At 36.3% G+C, this 27,184-nt stretch overlaps 1 protein-coding gene across 3 annotated transcripts; it reads left to right on the forward strand.

The window, feature by feature from the left end:
- Positions 1 to 4,085: 4,085 nt before the first annotated feature.
- On the forward strand, positions 4,086 to 25,436 carry LOC125662621 (phosphatidylethanolamine N-methyltransferase-like). 3 transcript variants are annotated; one of them, XM_056147992.1, is made up of 7 exons: positions 4,086 to 4,109; positions 20,454 to 20,571; positions 21,200 to 21,315; positions 22,360 to 22,505; positions 23,502 to 23,613; positions 24,143 to 24,217; positions 24,984 to 25,436. In XM_056147992.1, the coding sequence occupies exons 2-7, from the start codon at positions 20,455 to 20,457 to the stop codon at positions 25,024 to 25,026; spliced, it is 609 nt and encodes a 202-aa protein (XP_056003967.1). In that variant the 5' UTR covers positions 4,086 to 4,109; position 20,454; the 3' UTR covers positions 25,027 to 25,436. The 3 variants fall into 3 exon arrangements, with proteins under 3 accessions (XP_056003967.1, XP_048750859.1, XP_048750856.1); XM_048894902.2 differs by lacking the exon at positions 4,086 to 4,109 and adding an exon at positions 5,075 to 5,173; XM_048894899.2 differs by lacking the exon at positions 4,086 to 4,109 and adding an exon at positions 12,126 to 12,339.
- Positions 25,437 to 27,184: the final 1,748 nt, after the last annotated feature.

The raw sequence follows: 27,184 nt of genomic DNA on the forward strand, positions 1-27,184 counted from the left end.
AGTTATAAATTGCAAACGTCCAAGAAGAGTCCCAGACCATTCGATATCTGACATATTGGACAATTTTCGACTTATTACTTTCATGTTCTGTGTCATCACAAAATATGATCAACCAAAATTAAACCTTTTTGGTGGTTTTCCATGTGTTTGTACATATCGGTAACTGTTAATAAATTATTAGAAAAAGCCGTATAAGTGACTTCTATAATTACGGGAAAAAATTGAAGAACATCGAAAATATCAGATGAATATCGTATTAAAAATTTATCGATGTCAGAACGTTGGTCTCGGAAAGGGTGGGGGTGTCCTTCGTAGAAGTTCTCATCAAATGATAAATATGGGCCTAGTCAAAAGTATTTTAAGCATAACAATGAACACCTACACAATTGTATGCTGATCATGTATCACGTCTCGACTTGCCGGAAAGGCTCGAGAATGTGCGATTGGTTGTAGACTTAAGCGTCTATAGTGGTGTAATGCCTCATTCCTGACTCATCGTTCTGGAATTTTAAGACTACAATCACGGATTGAAAAGAGAAAACCGAACAGGCATATTCTAATTCTATTCATTCAAAAATTATTGAAACTTATTTCTTCTGTAAGATCAAAATTAAGCATCGATAAACAATGGATTTAGCCCATAATGTATTATCCTAAGTTGTCATTAAAAATTTAAAAAAATATATATAACTGGCTTAGATCCGCCTCTGTACTCTCATTTCTTTGGCTATTTCAGGGTATAAAGTAGGATTTTAATTAAATCTACGACTGTAACTAATCAAGTAAGATTATATTATAGCTTACAGACTTCACCTCACATATGAAACAATATTAAAGGTACAAGCAGTAACTCTGAAGCAAGCGTTTTCGGAGTTTATTGGCAAAAATTGTTAATTAATAAATATAGATTATGGGGTGTTTTTTTTGTGTGTGTCGTCAACTGTCTATTTTGGATTACACATGTACATTTAATATCCGTATTTTGGATTACACATGTACATTTAATATCCGTATTTTGGATTACACACGTACATTTAATATCCGTATTTTGGATTACACACGTACATTTAATATCCGTATTTTGGATTACACATGTACATTTAATATCCGTATTTTGGATTACACACGTACATTTAATATCCGTATTTTGGATTACACACGTACATTTAATATCCGTATTTTGGATTACACGTGTTTTCACCCAGATAATATTCATGTTTATATGCAATGATCTACAAATTTTGAATTATGCATGCAATATATTAAAACAGATGCTCAGTGTATATTGGCATGCATGATCAGATTCCTGATTTCTATGAACTGCAAAACTTCCGACTAGTCAAGCATTCAATACGGGAACATTATTCCACTCTGACCTCTCCCATGATTGAAAACATCCTGATTGCCTGTCGGGATACAAATATATCGTATCATTTTGTATCAGAACAAAGAGAATCCGACATTTTTCCGGTACTGAGTAAATAGGTGTCCGTACTTTAGGCGTTTTCTAGGCAAGCACGCCATGTGCATTACTTTTGCATATGCACCTGCATTGTGCAAGAATTTAATGCGTTTTTGTATAGTTTATGCTCTTTGCGTATTCCATTCTATCAGTATGTCAATGGCAAATGATTTATCCGCGTTTATTTCATGTTTTTAACATAACTGTATATGCTTACATGCACATGCATGAAAAGACTTTTGCATTGTCGTTTACATTATATAAACTTTCAGTTTTACTAATATTCTGTTTGTATTTTGTAATTTGGAGCGATGCATGATGTTTTAAAACGTGGCTGCATTTGTTTCTCATTCCATATACCCTACCCGGTGGGGATCCGGGTTAGAATAGGTCCTCAGTAACCCCCCGGGATCCGGGTTAGAATAGGTCCTCAGTACCCCCCCCCCCGGATCTGGGTTAGAATAGGTCCTCAGTACACCCTCGCCCCGGATCCGGGTTAGAGTTGGTCCTCAGTCACACACACACACACCTGGGATCCAGGTTAGAATAGGTCCTCAGTACCCCCTTGCTTGTCGTAAGAGGCGACTAAATGGGGCGGTCCTTCGGATAAGATCACAAAAGCCGAGGCCCCGTGTCACAGCAGGTGTGACACGATAAAGATTCCTCCCTGATTAAAGACCTTAAATGCGTATCCTAGGCCTAGATTTCGCAGCACTTCACCGGTAATGGCAACGTCTCCATGTGAGTGAAAGATTCTCGAGCGGGACGTTAAACAATATCCAATCAACCAACCCCCGTGTATTAAGATCAAGTTCAGCTAGAAAATCACTCAGGTACATGAAAGGCGAAGATAACGAAGTGATCAATCTCATCACTCCCTTAAGCAATACAAAATAGATAGTTGGGCAAATACGGACCCCTGGATATACCAGAGATGGGGTCAGGTGCCCATGAGGAGTAAGTATTCGATACGGGGAGAGTACGAGAAATGTGGTGGATGGAATGAGAAATGCTATTTCTCCCCATCACTAACTTTGTAATAGCTCATATAACAAGTTTGGGGAAGAAGTATTTTTAAGTCAGCTATGACGCAAAGCGTGATATGCAAATATTTGTTAGGTACCAGTGACCCTCGAGATCTTTGTTTTCCCAGGCTGAGCGGAGTAGCTCTATCTCGTTCAACCTGTACAAATGAAAGGACAAGAGAAAAGGTTCTGTTCGGCTACTCTTTTTTATTTAAGAAACATTTCATCATGATAATTATTGATTACAATCCATAATATACAATATACAATGATAATTACAAACATTATTATAAAAGTTCACACAAAAATTAACGAAGCCATTTGAAAAATTGAAAAGTTATTTCAGAAATGTGCACGTATACTCAATATCTTACCTGTACAAATGAAAGGGCAAAGACAAAGTTCTGTTCAGCTACTGAAGAACTTTGCCTTTGTTCCTCGCATTTATACCCCCGTACATCCTCCAACATGCCTTACCATATTTGTTATATCTTAATAATCTGTACTATTTACATTGGCTTTTAATTCAAATTCAAAGCCAACACAATTATTTTCTTGAAAAATCTATAATTTAGCGTTGCATACTCAACTTCACTTCTAAGGTTTTGCATAATTTTAAATTTCTTTTTTCTTGTAAATAATATATACAAATGATTGACCTCTGGTGACTAATTTCTTACACTCCGAATGGTTACACGTTTCCTCTGACCAAAATCGATTTCACCCTTATGATCTTGTAAACAAGCTATAAACATACATACTAATAATCTCCGTCACCTCACCTCACGGTGAAAAGTTCAGACATTTTTGTTCTGCATCTTACTGTTGTTTTTGTCCCACATTATTTTGCCAATTCATTACTCCATTCATTACTCTTCTCTTTCAGAATTCTATCATCTGTTTTATACATTGCAAATTTCGTTATGATCAATGTCTTTAGAGTACCTAGGCGAGTAGCTCAGTAGGTTAGCATACCGACTGATGAACTGTAAGTCGCAGGTTCGAGTCCAGCAGGGATTTTAATTTTTTTGTTCAGATTACCTTCTACTAAAACTGTAATTTTTTGACAAAATAAAGTAAATTTGAAAATTTTCGACTTCAAAATATCGTTGAACATATCCTGTACTTTTCATCTACATCAAATTTCTCTGGTGTATCACACCTCCTTAATACGAGTTGCTGTAGAAAGAGCAATTAAATAACATGTAATAAGCCACCATAAAGGAAAATATTATTATTGTTTTACCATCTCTGATCTTCACACACACACACACACACTCTCTCTCTCTCTCTCTCTCTCTCTCACACACACACACACACACACACACACACACACACACACACACACACACACACAAGCACCCATTTGGAAAATAGTAGTGTACGATCTTAGTTCGCACCCCTCCCTCAGAAACTTTTCTGCCCCCCCCCCTTGATTCAGTGACCTGATATTTAATCAGTGATTATAAGTACCTTAGTGTGCTTTTAACTTCACAGTATACTGCGTTCCTTTAAATCCGCCACTGGGCCTCTAGACGTCATTAAATCGGGATTTATGATGCTGCATTATTTACCTTCAATCTTTTTCTTTTATTGATGTGCTTCCGGTATCTGGAAAAAAGGTGAGTTTACAAAATTTACAAGATTTTGTTTATTTGCTATGCTTTGAAATATTTCTCCCGTAAGTGAGGAAGGGGAAGCATATGTTGCATGTTCAGCATTCAATGTCCTTCCCAACCGGAAGTTTGAAGCAGGCTGCTGAGCTCTAGAACTCGAACGTAACTTTTGAATTTTATCTCGTCATCTTTCTCCATTGAATAAGGTACAATACTGTTAAATTCTCAAATAGAACTGAAAAGAACTAGCCTAATAATAATGATATAATCTATACACATTGATTCACCCCACGGCGTGATTTTGTAAAACAGGGGGGGGGGGGGGGGTATTGGGGTGTTCAGACGGATCCATGAAGTAAGACTGCACTATAAACAAAGAAATGTGATAGCGAGATAAAAAAAAAAATCCTGACAGAAACCTGTTGTTATGAAATGAGGTCATATCTTAAACACTTTCAAGATATTACGTCATGGCACGAACAAAGTCAATATTATAAAATTCCCAAGCAAGGCCGCCCGGGGATGGATAGTATCAAATTAAAAGCCTACTTTAACATTTGTCACAAGAAATAGGGATATCTCTCTCTCTCTCTCTTTCTCTCTCTTTCTCTCTCTCTCTCTCTCTCTCTCTCTGTCTCTCTCTGTCTCTGTCTCTCTCTCTGTCTTTCTCTCTCTGTCTCTCTCTCTCTGTCTTTGTCTGTCTCTCTCTCTCTCTCTCTCTCTCTCTCTCTCTCTCTCTCTCTCTCTCTCTCTCTCGTTTTACTCAATCATGCCAAGGAGGATTTTACTCAAGACCCCGCAAGGTCGATATCACCAGGTAACATTTGTTAAGTTTACATGTGCCGTTTTCAAATGAAATGTACCGACTCTGATAATTTCTCTGTATGTCACATGGAGTTGGTTTTTCCCCATAAACTATATCATCTTGAATGCTGTACTTTCTTTTCTTTCATGTCAATATTACCGGATCACAGCCCCCCAGGCTCCGTCAAGGTCAGACATGTTTCCTTGATATTGTATCTAGACGTTTGTCTATGACGCTGAAGGACTCTTGATACAAATACAAAAAGGTTGATATATGTATGTTGGCTTAGTTTGGTTGTAATAAGTACAAATCTAAGATTTCTAGAAAAAAAATAAGGGATTTGTAAATTTTCAATGATGTCATCAGGTAACAATTTGTGAAATGTTTACATGTGCCGTTTTCAAAATATTGAGATCTGCCGCGTGTAACCTCAACAGCTCATTTTGCACATGTATATGGGATGTATTACAGGCAGCTTCATGTGTTCAAGCATGTGTTCCCTTTCGAATTCATATCATTTCTCTCCACTTATTGATTTTCCTGTGTCGTTTGAGTAGTAAACCAGATTCAATCTTTGAATGTTTTAGTTTTCATATCCATGATTTATTTTTAGTACATACCAAATAAAAAGAAATCCTAAGGATTAAAACAGATCATATAAAGTTGTGAATAATTCTTAGTTAAATATTCTGTACCCATGTCATTTAGGAAACAACGTATTCCACGTCTACTACATGTATATCAAAAACTCATATGGACTGATAATCTCAGAGAAATATCAATGCTAATTCTTTCTTTCGCGTGAAATCAAAATTCGAAAAATCAGGAGAATATATTATATATTGATATTCATATTTCCAATATTTGACTAATTCCTGAAATTTTTGACTAATTCAGGAAATGATGACTAATTGTAAAAATAGTCATTTCGTCATGAATGCGTGTCAGTTATAACCAATGCACGTGTGTAACGCAGATAAATATAGCACCGCACGTCTATTTTAAAGGCTGGGAATTCTAACAGTTATAAAAGTGGAATGGAAATTTAAGAAATAAATTTCATTTTTGAATTATAACATGAGGGTACGAACTGCAATGCTTCTCGCCGGCCTAGTTTTCCTGATGCGCTAATTAACGCTAGTTTTCCGGATACGCTAATTAACGCTAGTTTTCCTGATGCACTAATTAACGCTAGTTTTCCTGATGCACTAATTAACGCTAGTGTTCCTGATGCACTAATTAACGCTAGTTTTCCTGATGCGCTAATTAACGCTAGTTTTCCTGATGCACTAATTAACGCTAGTGTTCCTGATGCACTAATTAACGCTAGTGTTCCTGATGCACTAATTAACGCTAGTTTTCCTGATGCGCTAATTAACGCTAGTTTTCCTGATGCACTAATTAACGCTAGTTTTCCTGATGCACTAATTAACGCTAGTTTTCCTGACGCGCTAATTAACGCTAGTTTTCCTGATGCACTAATTAACGCTAGTTTTCCTGATGCACTAATTAACGCTAGTGTTCCTGATACGCTAATTAACGCTAGTTTTCCTGATACGTTAATTAACGCTAGTTTTCCTGATACGCTAATTAACGCTAGTTTTCCTGATGCACTAATTAACGCTAGTGTTCCTGATGCACTAATTAACGCTAGTGTTCCTGATACGCTAATTAACGCTAGTGTTCCTGATACGCTAATTAACGCGCTTTATGAAGTGGTCTGGCGTGAAAGTCGCAGTTCATACCTACATTTATTTTCAGAAATGACATTAAGATCTCTTGAAAATAAAATACTATTACAATTACAAATGTAAAAAAAAAAAAAAACAACAAAAAAAAAAAAAAAACAACAAAAAAAAAACAACAAAAAAAAACCGGGTGGGGGGATTCTCCAACTTCTTGTGATGTATATTTGATGGACCTGTATAAATCCTCTGCTTCGTCTCGCCGGATTACAAAAGGTGTGAGGAACGGCTATGAAGCCGAAATTGCATTATATATTATATCCACCATATTTTAACATCAAATAGTTTAAAGAATTTTGCTTTGTACCCTATGTAATGTACAGGATCTGTCGCTATAGATGTAATGTACAGGATCTGTCGCTATAGATGTAATGTACAATATCTCTCGTTATAGATGTAATGTACAGGATATCTCGCTATAGATGTAATGTACAGGATATCTCGCTATAGATGTAATATACAGGATATCTCGCTATAGATGCCATGTACAGGATCTGTCGCTATAGACGTAATGTACAGGAGCTCTCGTTATAAATGTAATGTACAGGATATCTCGCTATAGATGTAATGTACAGGATATCTCGCTATAGATGCAATGTACAATATCTCTCGCTATAGATGTAATGTACAATATCTCTCGCTATAGATGTAATGTACAATATCTCTCGCTATAGATGTAATGTACAATATCTCTCGCTATAGATGTAATGTACAGGATCTCTCGTTATAGATGTAATGTACAGGATATCTCGCTATAGATGTAATGTACAATATCTCTCGCTATAGATGTAATGTACAATATCTCTCGCTATAGATGTAATGTACAGGATCTCTCGTTATAGATGTAATGTACAGGATATCTCGCTATAGATGTAATGTACAATATCTCTCGCTATAGATGTAATGTACAGGATCTCTCGCTATAGATGTAATGTACAATATCTCTGGCTATAGATGTAATGTACAGGATCTCTCGCTATAGATGTAATGTACAATATCTCTCGCTATAGATGTAATGTACAATATCTCTCGCTATAGATGTAATGTACAGGATATCTCGCTATAGATGTAATGTACAGGATCTCTCGCTATAGATGTAATGTACAGGATATCTCGCTATAGATGCAATGTACAGGATCTGTCGCTATAGATGTAATGTACAGGATATCTCGCTATAGATGTAATGTACAGGATCTCTCGCTATAGATGTAATGTACAGGATATCTCGCTATAGATGCAATGTACAGGATCTGTCGCTATAGATGTAATGTACAGGATATCTCGCTATAGATGTAATGTACAGGATCTCTCGCTATAGATGCAATGTACAGGATCTGTCGCTATAGATGTAATGTACAGGATATCTCGCTATAGATGTAATGTACAGGATCTGTCGCTATAGATGTAATGTACAGGAGCTCTCGTTATAGATGTAATGTACAGGATCTCTCGCTATAGATGTAATGTACAATATCTCTCGCTATAGATGTAATGTACAATAACTCTCGTTATAGATGTAATGTACAGGATCTCTCGCTATAGATGTAATGTACAGGATATCTCGCTATAGATGTAATGTACAATTTCTCACATTACCACCAGTGTGAGATCGACTTTATCCGTGTGAGACAGCCATGTGAGATTTTTCTGTCTCACACTGCTGTGACGTCATTTGATTGTGACGTCATATATTTTCTATGATTTTCGTTACACGGTGAAGATTTACGTTACACGGTGAAGCAAACATATTTTGCATTGTTATCTTTAAATTTTAATGTATATAGCTTTCTGTTGGACAACCTTGGGTTTTTTAGTTTACACTTACAGTGTAAACCATTTTCGGATACGCTCTTTCTGCCTATCTAATTAGTTTTTGCATCGAAGTTCAAATGAGGATTTTGATAATTTAGAATTTTCTCAAAACTCCTAAATTTATGCACTAAACTGTAAGTAAAATGTGAGAAAAATAATCCTTCATTATTAACTCGTTTGGGGTAGGGAAATTCCACCTCTGGAACAAGATTCGCTGTCTAGGACTCGGCAAAGCCTCGTCCTAGACTGCGAATCTTGTCCCCTCGGTGGAATTTCCCTATCCCACACTCGTACTAATGAAGGATTCTATTAATCTCTCGCTATAGATGTAATGTACAGGATCTCTCGCTATAGATGTAATGTACAATATCTCTCGCTATAGATGTAATGTACAGGATCTGTCGCTATAGATGCAATGTACAGGATCTGTCGCTATAGATGTAATGTACAGGAGCTCTCGCTATAGATGTAATGTACAGGATATCTCGCTATAGATGCATCTCTCTCTCTGATATTTTCTTGTATATATGCCTATTCCTACTTAAATGATTTTTTTTTTTATAAAAAAGCCTGGAGGGCGAGGGCCTGATTCATGGGGATCCGTCCAACAGGGGGAGGGAACATTGACGAATTATGAATTGACTACAAGTGCTTACATTATTCTTAGTATATATCTATTTATATATATTTATTTATTCACTAATCAAGGGCCCTCTGGGGCTTATACAACATATCGTATAACACTAGAAGTATAATGAATAAATATACCATTATTGTTTTCCTCTTTTGGTAAAACATTTTATCTGGGAGAGAAACAATCTCCTCTGAATATAGCCCATCTTCTCTCTCACTTTCCCCCTCACTCACTCTTTCTCTCTATTTCGCTATCTTTCTTTTTCTGTCTCTCCAACATGACAAATACAGGATCTACTCCTTTTTTGTAAATCTTCAAACTTTATTTTATTTATTTAGAGAAAGGGAGGGAGGGGGAGTTAATAAAACGTCTCTCTCTCTGTGCATCTCTCTCTCTCTCTCTCTCTCTCTCTCTCTCTCTCTCTCTCTCCAACAAGACAAATACAGATGTGATTTTTTTCATCAGAATCTATTCCTTTTACTTGGAACTTTATTTTTTTTAGAGAGAGATAGAGAGAGAGGGGGAGGGGGTAATAAAGCGTGTAAGTGAGGTCAATTTTGAACCGCTTTACCTGCAGTCTGATTAGAATCAGATCTTTGATCCGCTCCAGTGTAGCGACGTACTATTATCGGAGCGGATAAAAGGTATGACTTTAATCAGATTGATTTGACCTGCATTGTGATGACGGAGGTGTACCATGGGGACACACATTCTGTCCTTACCGTTAAACGTCCCCACAAGACTTCAAATATTGTCTCCATTTTTTGTTTCCAGTTTGAAAGAGAATTCGGGATATTCATAGGGGTGCCTTTAACTATTAAATACTTAAAATAAAACTTTTGTGTCGCCATTACGGTAACATACACATGTATACTCAGTCTCTCTCTCTCTCCCTAAAATTTTCAAATTTAAGGTAAATCGTGGTCTCTTTTTTAGAAAAATGTACTAAACGATAAAAGAAGCAATAATTTCTTCCACTTTCGGAGAAATAAATGACACAATCTTTTGATTTCTTGAATGACTTTATTGGGAGAATTTTTAAATTTTTTGGGGTTTTTTTGTTTGTTGAAAAACCCTTAAAATTTGCGTCATTTCATTAATTTCACCTTATAAAAAATGATAGAAAATAGTACACATGACTAAATAGCAGACCTATTTCAAGCCCTATAAAATATCTAAAATCCAGGACCCACTGGGGCCCCCCAGACCCCCTGCTTCATAAAGTGGCACACCCCCCCCCCCCCGTAACCGCAATTCCTGGATCCGCCCCTGATACTCTTCTCACGTTACTTCGAAGAGATGAGAGAGAGAAATTGTTATCTACCTGTTTCACACATACACACGCACAGAGAAAGAGAAGAGAGAGAGAGAGAGAGAGAGAGAGAAAGAAAGAGAGATACTTATCTACCTGTTTCACACACCGAGAGAGAGAGAGAGAGAGAGAGAGAGAGAGAGAGAGAGAGAGAGAGAGAGACTTATCTACTTGTTTCACACACTGAGAGATGATAGTGGATTTCCGGTTGTGAAATCATTACCTCGGCCTTGATACAGATTTGTATGTAAATTTCCACTAGTGGGTAGATTTAAGTGCATCTACAGCACATTGTGTGAATCTTACATGATTGATTAAAAAGTCTCAGGATATTTCTGTTCAATCGGAAGGTTAGTGACAATTTCTTACATTTTAATCAGATTACACTCCGCGGGTAAGATTAGTGTCTGATTCGTATGAAGATTAAACTTTGTTAATATGGCAATTTTAAAGTGCTTGAGACTGAATGGGGGGTTTCAAATTAATAAACAATGGATATTTTACATTAACATACATGTATTTACACAACATACATCATTATGCAGATGTGTCTTCGTCAATTTACATGTTTCTTGTAATAGAACACGAATAGTGGACGAAGTGAGATCATCCGTGACGGGAAATGAACACCGTGAAATTGTCAGTCATTATTCATTAAGAAATGAACATCGTGAAATTGTCAGTCATTATTCATTAAGAAATGAACACCGTGAAATTGTCAGTCATTATTCATTAAGAAATGAACATCGTGAAATTGTCAGTCATTATTCATTAAGAAATGAACACCGTGAAATTGTCAGTCATTATTCATTAAGAAATGGACACCGTGAAATTGTCAGTCATTATTCATTAAGAAATGAACACCGTGAAATTGTCAGTCATTATTCATTAAGAAATGAACACCGTGAAATTGTCAGTCATTATTCATTAAGAAATGGACACCGTGAAATTGTCAGCCATTATTCATTAAGAAATGAACACCGTGAAATTGTCAGCCATTATTCATTAAGAAATGAACGCGTTGAAATTATCAGTCATTATTCTGTACAGGAAATGGACACCGTGCATTTGTCAGTCATTATTCATTAAGAAATGAACGAGGTCTCCCCGTACACAATTTACAGTTTATTTAGGCACACATTTCGTATACATGATTTACAGTCTATTTAGACACACATTAACTTTTCATATGAATGATTTATAAGTGATTTAGATAGTCTTCAGCTCTAAACAAGTTTTGCTATCAAAGAATGAATTCGGCATGACACTCTCTTGAAATGAATATTAATTCTAAAGTGTCTGATATCCAATCTGACCGGAGTACCGACCTACATTGTGAATGTATATCTATAATATAGGTCACACTGGTCTGATATCATATACTTTATTATACATCATATTTATTTCATTTCATTGAACAGTTGACAGGAAATGACTTGTAATTTGTTCTGATATTTTTTTTTAGTATAGCGAGCATGCATTCATTAAATAAACATGCATTCATCAAATATTTCAACAATTTAAACGAACATATAAAGTTTAGTAGCAAGAATAAATGTTTCCGTGGATTCCATCTGATTTTGATGCTAATCAAAAGTTCTAAAACTTTAAGTTGATTTACAAATAAGCTGCCAGGATTGGATTGTTCCATGTCTCCCGGGCTGTCAGTGTCGCCATCTCCCGGGCTGGCAGTGTCGCCATCTCCCACGTCTCCCGGACTGTCAGTGTCGCCATCTCCCGGGCTGGCAGTGTCGCGATCCCCCACGTCTCCCGGGCTGTCAGTGTCGCCATCTCCCGGGCTGGCAGTGTCACGATCTCCCACGTCTCCCAGGCTGGCAGTGTCGCGATCATGGCCGTGGAAACAGAGTCGCTATGAATAGCCGTGTGTTTGAGAGGAGGGCGGGAATTCTGTGCGGAAGTGTTACAGGGTGAGAGGGTAATAAGGGTCTATATAGATGGGTACATTGTATGTGTAGTAGTTAATTAATTAGATTAATCAGATTAATTAGACGTGAACAGGTGGGTATGAACATGCTGTGTATGATCAGGTGTGTGTGAACTTTTCCAAGAGGGTCATTTGGGTCAAATATTTGTGTACTTATCACTACCTCCCTGGTTTATCAACTATCATCGATACAAGTCTCACACTCGTCATTCATCCGTCTGTTATGTATGGTGGCATATTTCTGTCATCATTTATCACTTATTGGACTCAGATATCGGCAGATAATTATGTCGGCTTGCTAGATAATTATGTGGACTTTGTCAGAAAATCATGTCGACTTGTCAGTTAATTATGTCGACTTGTCAGATAATGTATCGATTGTTAATTAATTATGTCGACTTGTCAGATAATGTATCGAATCGTTAATTAATTATGTCGATTTGTTAATTAATTATATCGACTTGTCAGATTTTGTCCACTTGTTGAATAATAAAGATTTAATAAAAACAATAACCTTGAAAATACTTTCACTTCTAAAAACCATGCTCTCCACATAACATAATGACTTGACACGCCCACCTCATTTTCTGGTTATATCGATTTAACTATATGACGTGTAGACAAGGCTTCTGAGAAAACGAATTGTATCTTAAACTAGCAACCATTGTGTGTTTTCCTGTGGGGTGATCAATGCACTGACTGAATATTGTTTAACGTCCCGCCAGAGAATATTTTACTCATATGGAGACGTCACCACTGCCGGTGAAGGGCTGCAAAATTTAGCCTATGCTCGGCGCTTACGGCCTTTGAGCAGGGAGGGATACGGGACCTCAGTTTTTAGCTCACCTGAACCGAAGGTTCAAGTGAGCTATTCTGATCACATTTTGTCCGGCGTCCGTCTGTCTGTAAACTTTTCACATTTTCGACTTCTTCTCCAGAACCACTGGGCCAATTTCAACCTAACTTGGCCAAAAGCATCCTTGGATGAAGGGCTTTCAAGTTTGTTCAAATGAAGGGCCATGTCCCTTTCAAAGGGGAGATAATCACAAAAATGCAAAAATAGGGTGGGGTCATTTAAAAATCTTCTCAAGAACCACTGGGCCAGAAGAGCTGAAAGCTTCCTGACATATTGCAGATTCAAGATTGTTCAAATCATGGCCCCCGGTGGTAGGATGGGGCAACAAGGGGGGATCAAAGTTTTACATACAAATATATAGGGAAAAACTTTAAAAATCTTCTTCTCAAGAACCACTGAGTCAGAAAAGCTGATTTTTACATGAAAACTTTCTGACATAGTGCAGATTCAAGTTTGTTCAAATCATGGCCCCCGGGGATAGGATGGGGCCCCAAGGGGGGATCAAAGTTTTGCATACAAATATATAGGGAAAAACTTTAAAAATCTTCTTCTCAAGAACCACTAAGCCAGAAAAGCTGAGATTTACATGAAAGCTTCCTGACATAATGCAGATTCAAGTTTGTTCAAATCATGGGCCCCTGGGGTTGGATGGGGCCACAATAGGGGATCAAAGTTTTACATACAAATATATAGGAAAAATCTTTAAAAATCTTCTCAAGAACCACTAAGCCAGAAAAGCTGATTTTTACATGAAAACTTTCTGACATAGTGCAGATTCAAGTTTGTTCAAATCATGGCTCCCGGGGATAAGATGGGGCCCCAAGGGGGGGATCAAAGTTTTACACACAAATATATAGGGAAAAACTTTAAAAATCTTCTTCTCAAGAACCACTAAGCCAGAAAAGCTGAGATTTACATGAAAGCTTCCTGACATAGTGCAGATTCAAGTTTGTTCAAATCATGGCCCCCGGGGATAAGATGGGGCCCCAAGGGGGGGGATCAAAGTTTTACACACAAATATATAGGGAAAAACTTTAAAAATCTTCTTCTCAAGAACCACTAAGCCAGAAAAGCTGATTTTTACATGAAACTTTCTGACATAGTGCAGATTCAAGTTTGTTCAAATCATGGCCCCCGGGGATAAGATGGGGCTCCAAGGGGGGATCAAAGTTTTACACACAAATATATAGGGAAAAACTTTAAAAATCTTCTTCTCAAGAACCACTAAGCCAGAAAAGCTGAGATTTACATGAAAGCTTCCTGACATAATGCAGATTCAAGTTTGTTCAAATCATGGGCTCCGGGGGTTGGATGGGGCCCCAAGGGGGGATCAAAGTTTTACATACAAATATATAGGAAAAATCTTCTTCTCAAGAACCACTGAGCCAGAAAAGCTGATTTTTACATGAAAACTTTCTGACATAGTGCAGATTCAAGTTTGTTCAAATCATGGCCCCCGGGGATAAGATGGGGCTCCAAGGGGGGATCAAAGTTTTACACACAAATATATAGGGAAAAACTTTAAAAATCTTCTTCTCAAGAACCACTAAGCCAGAAAAGCTGAGATTTACATGAAAGCTTCCTGACATAATGCAGATTCAAGTTTGTTCAAATCATGGGCTCCGGGGGTTGGATGGGGCCCCAAGGGGGGATCAAAGTTTTACATACAAATATATAGGAAAAATCTTCTTCTCAAGAACCACTGAGCCAGAAAAGCTGATTTTTACATGAAAACTTTCTGACATAGTGCAGATTCAAGTTTCTTCAAATCATGGGCTCCGGGGGTAGGATGGGGCCACAAGGGGGATCAAAGTTTTACATACAAATATATAGTTAAAATCTTTTTCTCAATAACCACTGAGTCAGAAAAGCTGATATTTACAAGAAAACTTTCTGACATAGTGCAGATTCAAGTTTGTTCAAATCATGGTCCCCGGGGGGTAGGATGGGGCCACAAGTGGGGGGTTGGGTTCAAAGTTTTACATACAAATATAGAAAAAAGCTTTAAAAGAACCATTGGGCCAAAGAAGTTGACATTTACATGAAAGCTTTCTGACATAGTGTAGATTCAAGTTTGCAAAGGGTAGTTTGGGCCATAATAGGGACCAAGGTTTTACATGCAAATATATATGGAAAGTCTTCAGATATGGGCCAAGGTGACTCAGGTGAGCGATGTGGCCCATGGGCCTCTTGTTTTACTGTCTCATCTGAAGGACTGCTTCATTTAGTCGCCTCTGACGACAAGCAAGGGGTACTGAGGACTTATTCTAGTTATTAATCAGTTATTCAACATCACAATTTTAGTATTACTATACTTAATTGTCAGTTATTCAACATCACACAATACTAGTATTACTATAGTTAACTGTCAGTTATTTAACATCACACAATACTAGTATTACTACAGTTAATTGTCAGTTATTTAACATCACACAATACTAGTATTACTACAGTTAATAGTCAGTTATTCAACGTTACACAATGCTAGTATTGCTATAGTTAATTGTCAGTTATTTAACATCACACAATACTAGTATTACTACAGTTAATAGTCAGTTATTCAACGTTACACAATACTAGATTACTATAGTTAATAGTCAATTATTTAACATCACACAATACTAGTATTACTACAGTTAATAGTCAGTTATTCAACGTTACACAATACTAGTATTACTACAGTTAATTGTCAGTTATTTAACATCACACAATACTAGTATTACTACAGTTAATAGTCAGTTATTCAACGTTACACAATACTAGTATTACTATAGTTGATAGTCAGTTATTCAACATTACACAATACTAGTATTACTATAGTTAATTGTCAGTTATTTAACATCACACAATACTAGTATTACTATAGTTAATTGTCAGTTATTTAACATCACACAATACTAGTATTACTACAGTTAATAGTCAGTTATTCAACATCACACAATACTAGTATTACTATAGTTAATAGTCAGTTATTTAACATCACACAATACTAGTATTACTATAGTTAATTGTCAGTTATTTAACATCACACAATACTAGTATTACTATAGTCAATTGTCAGTTTTTTAACATCACACAATACTAGTATTACTACAGTTAATAGTCAGTTATTCAACATCACACAATACTAGTATTACTATAGTTAATAGTCAGTTATTTAACATCACACAATACTAGTATTACTATAGTTAATTGTCAGTTATTTAACATCACACAATACTAGTATTACTATAGTCAATTGTCAGTTTTTTAACATCACACAATGCTAGTATTACTATAATTAATCGTCTGATATTTAACATCACATAATTCTAATGTTACTACAGTTAATTGTCAGTTATTATCAGGCGATCAGTAATATTGTAGTTAGTGGTCAGTTATTATCAGGCGGTCAGTAATATTGTAGTTAGTGGTCATTTATTATCAGGCTATCAGTAATATTGTAGTTAGTGGTCAGTTATTTTCAGGCTATCAGTAATATTGTAGTTAGTGGTCAGTCATTTCGCCATCATTGTATATCAGTATCACTTTTGTCCGAGGTCAGTTATTCATCGATCTCAGATTATTATACCCCCCGCAAACGAAGTTTGGGGGGTATACTGGAATCACTTTGTCCGTCTGTCCGTCCGTCTGTCCGTCCGTTTGTCCGTAGACGCGATTCGTCCGAAGTTTATTTCTAATACCGCTGGACATATTTCATTCAAACTTTATGCACATCTTCTATATATTATGTAGTTGTGCATCTCCTATTTTCATTGAAATATTTTAACAGTTATAGAAGTTACGCACATTTTCTTTTCATTTTGGGGGTTGCGCACTTTGTCCAGAGTTTAATTCTAATACCGTTGAACAGATTTGATTCAAACTTTATTCTCATCTTATATATATAATGTAGTTGTGCATCTTCTATTTTCATTGAAATATTTTAAGTTATGGAAGTTACGGACATTTTCGGGTTTGGCATCCACATACTGTATCTGCAATCTTGTGACTTCTCGGTAAAACATAAAGTGGCTCATGTGTGTTGAATACTTATCAGGATATGGGGCTCACGGCGGGTGTGACCGGTCAACAGGGGATGCTTACTCCTCCTAGGCACCTGATCCCACCTCTGGTGTGTCCAGGGGTCCGTGTTTGCCCAACTATCTATTTTGTATTGCTTGTAGGAGTTATGAGATTGATCACTGTTCGTCATCTTCACCTTGCATTTGTCAGATAGTATTTATAATCTCAACTATCCCTGGCAATGGGATTAATAGTAAACTGCCTTTATTGCAGCTACTTAGAGTTGTTATACCAGTGGAAAAGATTACAATAATACCAATACTTGAGCTAATGTCATTTATTTACTTACAAAATCAATGACAAAGTAAAGTTGGCATAACATAATGATCTTTAACAAAGTGAATATAAACTAAAGACTAGAAGAGTTGACCAGGGATTTGCAATCATACAGCCTAAAATGTGCCAAATAGTATTCATTGTTTATATTAAGCATATTTTTAATATTTCATGTACTGCTGTACTGTAGAATATACACTTCTGCATTCACATTGATTGCCCTGTAGATAATGTGAAAATATCCAATGTGCTTGCATTAAATATTTCCCACCAATTTATATGCCCCGCGGGGGGGGGGGGGGTATTAGTCCCATTAGGACAGTTCTAGTTATCACTAGTGTTGTTTATGGTCGGTTATCACTATTGTTTATGGTTAGTTAATCAAACATGTGGTGGAATTAGTGTTGTCTGGTCTCGGTTTGCCAGGCATCATGGGCTATCAGAATTATTGTGGTGCGGTTTCATTATACAAGAGATATCTGAAATTGAGTACTTATTGATTGAGAAATAAATGATGTGCTGAACCGTGTTTCTCGTGTCGTGTAACTCTTCTTCTACTTCATCTGATATATGATGCGTTCCCATTCACTTTGCCTGTTGTCGTGTAACTCTTGTTCTACTTGATCTATGATGTGTTCCCATTCACTTTGTATGTTGTGTATTTTTGTCCACTTAGTCATTCTGTATTTTTATCCATTTTGTTAGCTGCAGAACTATAGCTCTCTAAAAAAAATATTAGGATGTGTATTACAATATTACTGATCGGCAGGTGTGACCGGTCGACAGGGGATGCTTACTCCTCCTAGGCACCTGATCCCACCTCTGGTGTGTCCAGGGGTCCGTGTTTGCCCAACTATCTATTTTGTATTGCTTGTAGGAGTTATGAGATTGATCACTGTTCGTTATCTTCACCTTGCATGTTTCAGAGAGCTGCAGTCTGCAGCTACCATTTTGTATGTGATAGTGTATTTTCATCTACTTTTTCTGATACGATCGTGAAAATAATCAGAATCCTTTCTTGTACAGTATTTGTCACGTGAATCCTGCATATAATCATCATGATTAATTATTGTGCAATATTATCATTAATCAGAAGCATGTTTCATCATTATTATTACTGTTTTGTTTTTATCATCATCATGATTAGTCAGTTGTGTATATAATCATGATAAATCACTACTGTATTTCATCATTATGATTAATCACTACTGTATTTCATCATTATTATTAATCACTAGTGTATTTCATCATTATGATTAATCACTAGTGTATTTCATCATTATAATTAATCGCTAGTGTATTTCATCATTATGATTAATCAGTTGTGTATTTCATCATTATGATTAATGACTACTGTATTTCATCATTATTATTAATCACCGGTGTTTTTCATCATTATGATTAATCACTAGTGTATTTCATGATTATAATTAATCACTACTGTATTTCATCATTATTATTAATCACTAGTGTATTTCATCATTATGATTAATCACTAGTGTATTTCATCATTATAATTAATCACTACTGTATTTCATCATTATTATTAATCACTAGTTATTTCATCATTATGATTAATCACTAGTGTATTTCATCATTATAATTAATCACTAGTGTATTTCATCATTATGATTAATCAGTTGTGTATTTCATCATTATGATTAATGACTACTGTATTTCATCATTATTATTAATCACCGGTGTTTTTCATCATTATAATTAATCAGTTGTGTATTTCATCATTATGATTAATGACTACTGTATTTCATCATTATTATTAATCACCGGTGTTTTTCATCATTATGATTAATCACTACTGTATTTCATTATTATGATTAATCAGTTGTGTATTTCATCATTATGATTAATGACTACTGTATTTCATCATTATTATTAATCACCGGTGTTTTTCATCATTATGATTAATCACTAGTGTATTTCATCATTATGATTAATCAGTTGTGTATTTCATCATTATGATTAATGACTACTGTATTTCATCATTATTATTAATCACCGGTGTTTTTCATCATTATGATTAATCAATACTGTATTTCATCATTATAATTAATCACTACTGTATTTCATCATTATTATTAATCACTAGTGTATTTCATCATTATGATTAATGACTACTGTATTTCATCATTATGATTAATCACTAGTGTATTTCATCATTATGATTAATCACTAGTGTATTTCATCATTATAATTAATCACTAGTGTATTTCATCATTATGATTAATCAGTTGTGTATTTCATCATTATGATTAATGACTACTGTATTTCATCGTTATTATTAATCACCGGTGTTTTTCATCATTATGATTAATCACTACTGTATTTGATCATTATGATTAATCAGTTGTGTATTTCATCATTATGATTAATCAGTTGTGTATTTCATCATTATGATTAATGATTACTGTATTTCATCATTATTATTAATCACCGGTGTTTTTCATCATTATTATTAATCACTAGTGTATTTCATCATTATGATTAATCAGTTGTGTATTTCATCATTATGATTAATGACTACTGTATTTCATCATTATTATTAATCACCGGTGTTTTTCATCATTATGATTAATCAATACTGTATTTCATCATTATTATTAATCACCGGTGTTTTTCATCATTATGATTAATCACTAGTGTATTTCATCATTATGATTAATCAGTTGTGTATTTCATCATTATGATTAATGACTACTGTATTTCATCATTATTATTAATCACCGGTGTTTTTCATCATTATGATTAATCACTAGTGTATTTCATCATTATGATTAATCAGTTGTGTATTTCATCATTATGATTAATGACTACTGTATTTCATCATTATCATTAATCACCGGTGTATATATCAATTATTCGATATCTACCCTTCTATTTAGAATGACGGGGACAGAACAGTTGAAGGAGATTATAAAGGAGACTTTTGTTGAGTTTGAAGACAAGAATTTATGGATCTGTATGGCGACCATCTTCTTTAATCCTCTGTTTTGGAATGTGGTATGTAGAAGTAAGTTTCTTCCCACTACAGTAAATAATTGAAGAAGTAAAAACACGATTTCATTAGTTGTTTTACATTCATCAATGATATCACGTCATTGGTATTGATTGATTATATATTATATTTAACACCCCACTCGAGAAATCTTCCACTCATATGGAGACCTCACCACTGCCGGTGAAGGACTGCAAAATTAAGGCCTATGTTCGGCGCTTACAGCCTTTGAGCAGGGAGGGATCTTTATCGTGCCACACCTGTTGTGACACAGGACCTCGGTTTTTGCGATCTCATCCGAAGGAACGCCCCATTTAGTCACCTCTTACGACAAGCAAGGGGTACTGAGGACCTATTCTAACCTGGATCCCGGGGGGGGGGGGGTGTGTTACTGAGGACCTACTCTAACCCGGATCATGATGATAGAGGACGTCACAATCTATTGTTAATATTGTTTGAATTAACATTCTATGGAATAGATATGCACTACGCCAAAAGTCTTTGCGAATTAAGAAGGAAGTAGAGGAGGTTTTGTCTGTGAACATATCATCTGGTCTGGAACTGTTTTCACTTTTTATTATTTTACAGTTTACGAACTTAAGCATGATGTCGGTTTCATTTTGTGACTTTCAGGTTGCCAGATGGGAGTATGAAACTCATGCCCTGTCCAGTTTACTGGGGGGTCCGAAGAGGGCCTGCGTGTTGCTGGCCGGTACTATCGTCGGTCTGGGGTTCTTCAGAGACTGGTGGTGAGTACTGTTAACTTACTTCCCGTACTTAATTAGTACTGTGTACTGTTAAAAGTACTGCTTATTATGCTCCAGAAGAAATTGTGAGGGATCATGTATAGTTGTGTCTGCCCTTCTGTCTGGGTTCATCTCTCTTAAACTTTATCAGAAATTGATATAATTGATCATAAATGCTCCTTGAGACAAGGACTTGTGGACCAAGGTCCCTCAAGGTCATTTTGGAAAGGTCACTTAGAATTAATAAAATTCCTTATTTCAACAGTTTTTGATATGGAAATTACCATCTTTCAAACCTTTCATTAGAAATTTATCATAATTGATCATAAATATTCCTTGGGACAGGAGACTTTTAAACGAAGGTCGTTTTTTGAAAGGTCAAGGTCACTCAGAACATATACCTTGTATATGGAAAAAAGTTCTTCATTTCAACAGTTTTTGATCATTGTGCCATTCGTCATATGAAGTAGTTCATTGGTTAATGAAAGCTCAGGGAACATCCATCTGTACTGACATTCTTGTAAGCAGTGAAAAGGTGAAGATAACGAACATTGGTCTATCTCATGGCTCCTATAATGAATATAAACTTAGGAGTAGGGATAGCACGGACCCCTGGACATACCGGAGGCGTTATCGGGTGCCTGGGGGAGTAAGCACCACCTGCTGACCGGTCACACCCGCCGTGGGCCCTATATCTTGATATGTAGCATTAGGTTTACCTGTGACACTGATGATTTATAGGTTTAAGCTTGTCTGTGACACTGACAGTAACATTAATAAATTCATAGGTTTAAGCTTGTCTGTGACACTGACGGTAACATAGGTTTAAGCTTGTATGTGACACTGACAGAGTAACATTAATAAATACATAGGTTTAAGCTTGTCTGTGACACTGACGGTAACATAGGTTTAAGCTTGTCTGTGACACTGACAGAGTAACATTAATAAATACATAGGTTTAAACTTGGCTGTGACACTGACAGTAACACTGGTGATTTATAGGTTTAAGCTTGTCTGTGACACTGACAGTAACACTGATGATTATAGGTTTAAGCTTGCCTGTGATAGCCAGCCAGAGTGGCCGTTTTTGTATGACAACAATTACTTGTTCCTTGGTTACGGCTGCATTCTGATTGGCTCCGTCCTTGTCTTCTCCAGCTATTGGGCGTTGGGATTTTTTGGAACATTTCTCGGTAAGTGTAGTTCTTTCTTTTAATATTTCTTCTCAAATTTTATGGCACAACTTTAAATTTCAGTATATCTATTGTGAAAGACATGGATGAGTAAGAAATGCTTCGATTGATTGATTGAATGTTGTTTAACGTCCAACTCGAGAATATTTCACTCATATGGAGACGTCACCACTGCCGGTGAAGGGCTGCAAAATTTAGGTCTATGTTCGGCGCTTACGGCCTTTGAGCAGGGAGGGATCTTTATCCTGCCACACCTGCTGCGACACGGGGCCTCGGTTTTTCGATCTCATTCGAAGGACCGCCCATTTAGTCGCCTTCTACGACAAGCAAGGGGGTACTTGAAGTGAAGGTTTTCAAACATGCAATACAGTAGAACACACAAAACAAAGAATTGAAAAGGGGCCTTTATTTGTTGTAGATGACAATATTCGGAACCTCTATTTATTGTAGATTACAATATTCGGAAGCTCTATTTGTTGTAGATGACGATATTCGGAAGCTCTATTTGTTGTAGATTACAATATTTGGAACCTCTCTTTGTTGTAGATGACAATATTCGGAACCTCTGTTTGTTGTAAATGGCAATATTCGGAACCTCTCTTTGTTGTAGATGACAATATTCGAAACCTCTCTTTGTTGTAGATGGCAATATTCGGAACCTCTATTTGTTGTAGATGACTATATTTGGAACCTCTCTTTGTTGTAGATGACAATATTCGGAACCTCTGTTTGTTGTAAATGGCAATATTCGGAATCTCTATTTGTTGTAGATGACAATATTCGAAACCTCTCTTTGTTGTAGATGACAATATTCGGAACCTCTCTTTGTTGTAGATGGCAATATTCGGAACCTCTATTTGTTGTAGATGACGATATTCGGAACCTCTCTTTGTTGTAGATGGCGATATTCGGAACCTCTCTTTGTTGTAGATGGCAATATTCAGAGCCCCCTGTTCCTTGTAGATGACTATTTTTGGAATCCCTTTTTCGTTGTAGGTGACTATTTTGGGATTTTGATGGATGACAAAGTGACGGATTTCCCTTTTAATGTCATAGACAATCCCATGTATTGGGGGTCAACGCTGATCTTCGGAGGAACTGCGCTAGTGTGAGTGGGCTTTATTTTACTTTCTAGTACAAGGTGTGGTGTAATCAATTAATAGGTACAGGACGTGGACATGTTTCTAGTACAAGGTGTGGTGTAATCAGTTAATAGGTACAGGACGTGAAGATGTTTCTAGTACAAGGTGTGGTGTAATCAGTTAATAGGTACAGGACGTGAAGATGTTTCTAGTACAAGGTGTGGTGTAATCAATAGATACAGGTCGTGAACATGTTTCTAGTACAAGGTGTGGTGTAATCAGTTAATAGGTACAGGACGTGAACATGTTTCTAGTACAAGGTGTGGTGTAGTCAGTTAATAGGTACAGGACGTGAACATGTTTCTAGTACAAGGTGTGGTGTAATCAGTAGATACAGGACGTGAACATGTTTTAGAAATCAATTCCACGAGTTTCTGCGATGCACTTCATCTAATGCAGTATTTTTTTTGTAACATGTTGTATTCCGCTGCAAGTGGCGCTGACTGCGTATTTTTCTAATTGATCATACGTGTCTCATGCTTTTTTTATTTTTAGGAAAGCGAGTCAAGCTGGCATTTTGTTGACCTGTTTAGTCGGCCTTAGTTACAAAATCGCCATCTTTTTTGAGGGGTGAGTATCAGAGAGAAAAATAGAAGTAGTTTTACACAGAGAATGATCTTCTTCCAATTTATGGTCTCCTTCGTGACTACGATTATTCTGCCAGGTTTTTTTTTTGTTTTTGTTTTTTTGTATGTGCGCATGGTGTAGAAATGTTTAAGTAAAGATGAAAAACTTCGCCCATGCGCACACAAAATGTATTTCACTCAAATGAATTAAAACCGTAAACTCTTTGGCAGATGTAAAAGAAATGGAATTATCTGATTTTGAAGTTATGTAAAGCGAGAGGACATTTTGGGGACACCTTTAATCAGTCACGTGTCTGTCTGTCCGTCTGTCTGTCTGTTCATTTCTATAACTTTCGAAGCAAACTTCATTACTACATAAGTCCTTAGATACATTCTACTTAGAATCTCGTTGGGGTCCAAGCTAGAATAGATCCTCAGTACCCCTTGCTTGTCGTAAGAGGCAACTGTATGGGGCTGTCGTTCAGATGAGACCACAAAAACCGAGGGCCTGTGTCGCAGCAGATGTGGCACGATAAAGATCCCTCCCTGCTCAAAGGCTATAAGGGCAGATCATAGGTCTAAATTTTGCAGCCCTTCACCGGCATTGGTGATGTCTCAATATGAGTGAAATATTCTCGAGAGGGACGTTAAGCAATATTCAAGCAACCATTCTACATAAGTCCTTATGAACACAACTGTAGATACATTCTTTAAAAAATCAGATTGCTGAAAACATGTTTGCTGAAATATCTCTTTTCTTCTCTATACAGACCTTTCACATTAAAGATATACAATGAAAGTAAGAGAGCGTAAGACGCCACGTCACAAGAGGAGTGGCAGCATTTAGGGAGTTCGGGAGTCATGGGTGTATATCTACCTCCAAACACAAGAGAGTGCCGACAGATTCGTCTGAGCGTGTGTTGTTTGACTGCAGTGATCGTTTACCTGTGTGTTGTGATATTCATTATGTGTATAAGCATGTACTTAACAGTTTAAATTCTCATCAGGATTCTACGAGCTTTGGTGCCTTACCAATACGCATTGAGACCACTTCATCAATTGTGTACTTTTTACAACAGTTTTCAAAGTGTGTTAAAATTTGGAACCAGCTCTAAATTTTTAATTTTTTTTCAAAGTGCGATGATAAATGAATGGATCACCTGTGTACTTTGAATTTCGGACCTGCTCAGTCCACTTTGAAATTATATAAATGTGAAAAATAAGATTTTTTTAAATTTTGTATCGATTAACACAGTTTTTGCAAATCACGAACACTTGGTGATCAATAATGGGGCAGATTCTCTAGAATTTCGGTTTCGAATGGCTTGCTTATGATGAAAATAATACTTGAGCATTTACATGTGGTATGATGTTAATTTACTTCAGTGTTAGTGAGATGGGCCTCTCGGAGTTGACGGATAACTTGAGTGTTTGAATCCGTGAAATTCTTGGATCATTTGAGCGGATCCAACTTTTCTTAGTAGATTTATCACAACATATACTGTATAGCAGGACATTAACTCGCGGAGTTGATTTTCGCTATCTTCGCTGGGAAAAAATTAACGCGAATTTAACAGTCAGTGAATTAATCTTTCATATTGATAAAAAAATACATTGAAAGATATTGTAATTTTTTTGCTACCGTGATATTAACCTGCTATGCGGTACTTTGACGTTGTCATTGGTGTGCCGCAGGGTGAAACCATATATAACATGAAATTTTATTTGATTTGAACATATATCTAGAACTGCCGCGGTGGTCTAGAGGTAGAGCGTTCGCCCCGCATGCGGAAGGTTGGGTTGGAATCCCGGCCGCGACAGACCTAAGTCGTTAAAAGAGGTAGGGACAGTTCCATGTAGGTGTGGCACGCTAAAGAACCCTCACTGCTCAATGACCGTAAGCGGCGAGCATAGACCTAAATTTAAAGCCCTTCACAGTCTTCACATCTTCATATGAGTGAAAAATTCTCGAAAGGGACGTTAAAGAAAATAAATCTATCAATCAACATACATGTAGATCTAGTCAAAATTTTGAGCATCAATAAATGAATAAATTAAATAGATTAAAGAATAAAAGAACCAATAGATTAACACATCTGTGATTTAATACAAATAACCTCATGGAATCAGAATGGATCTGAAGCAATAAGGAGGTCACATTAGCAGAAAATGTCGATTCCTGATTTATTGTCTTCCTGACAGTCATTCCTGTTCGTGATTCCTTCTGTGTGTTGACCTCAGAGGTCACCAGGTCGGGGACAAAAAGCGAAAGAGAGGCACTGAGCACCTGTCCGGTTTGTAAATAATTTCGCATGCCAATTTTATGGAGAATTTAACTTGAGTGACACATTTGCGTAATTATCAATTTTTTTTTACACTTATAATACGTTAGAGTCATACCACGGTGTAATATTTTAAAACAAATGAAATGTGCAATCACTTACGTCAGAAGATCTATATTATAACAAATGAAATGTGCAATCACTCACGTCAGAATATTTATATTATAACAAATGAAATGTGTAATCACTGACGTCAGAATATCTATATTATAACAAATGAAATGTGTAATCACTGACGTCAGAATATTTATATTATAACAAATGAAATGTGTAATCACTCACGTCAGAATATTTATATTATAACAAATGAAATGTGTAATCACTGACGTCAGAAGATCTATATTATAACAAATGAAATGTGTAATCACTGACGTCAGAATATCTATATTATAGTGGAACATATTGGTTGGTTTAATGTGTTTTTACAAATCTAGGATTTTATTATATCGGATTTCCTCCCTTTGTATACCGTAGTAGCTGAGAGAATTCCGTAGTGGGTAATGACGATTGGCTTAGATAGCGAAAAAACTGTGGATCTCATTTTACATTAAAAATATAAATCTATCGTCGCGAGCGTGATATGTACTTTTTGCTTTTTCATGGATATTTGTGCAAAATGTCGGTGGTGA

The sequence above is a fragment of the Ostrea edulis genome, chromosome 8 (assembly GCF_947568905.1).
Source record: "Ostrea edulis chromosome 8, xbOstEdul1.1, whole genome shotgun sequence".
Taxonomy (NCBI): Eukaryota; Metazoa; Mollusca; class Bivalvia; order Ostreida; family Ostreidae; genus Ostrea; species Ostrea edulis.

Excerpts from the sequence above, each read along its gene's own strand:
- LOC125662621 (XM_048894899.2), top strand. The coding sequence starts at position 12,284 with ATGAATAGCCGTGTGTTTGAGAGGAGGGCGGGAATTCTGTGCGGAAGT. Across the intron at positions 12,340-20,453 it reads CTGTGCGGAAGTGTTACAGG|AATGACGGGGACAGAACAGT; the intron begins GTGAGAGGGTAA and ends CCTTCTATTTAG. Across the intron at positions 23,614-24,142 it reads TTCGGAGGAACTGCGCTAGT|GAAAGCGAGTCAAGCTGGCA; the intron begins GTGAGTGGGCTT and ends TTTTATTTTTAG.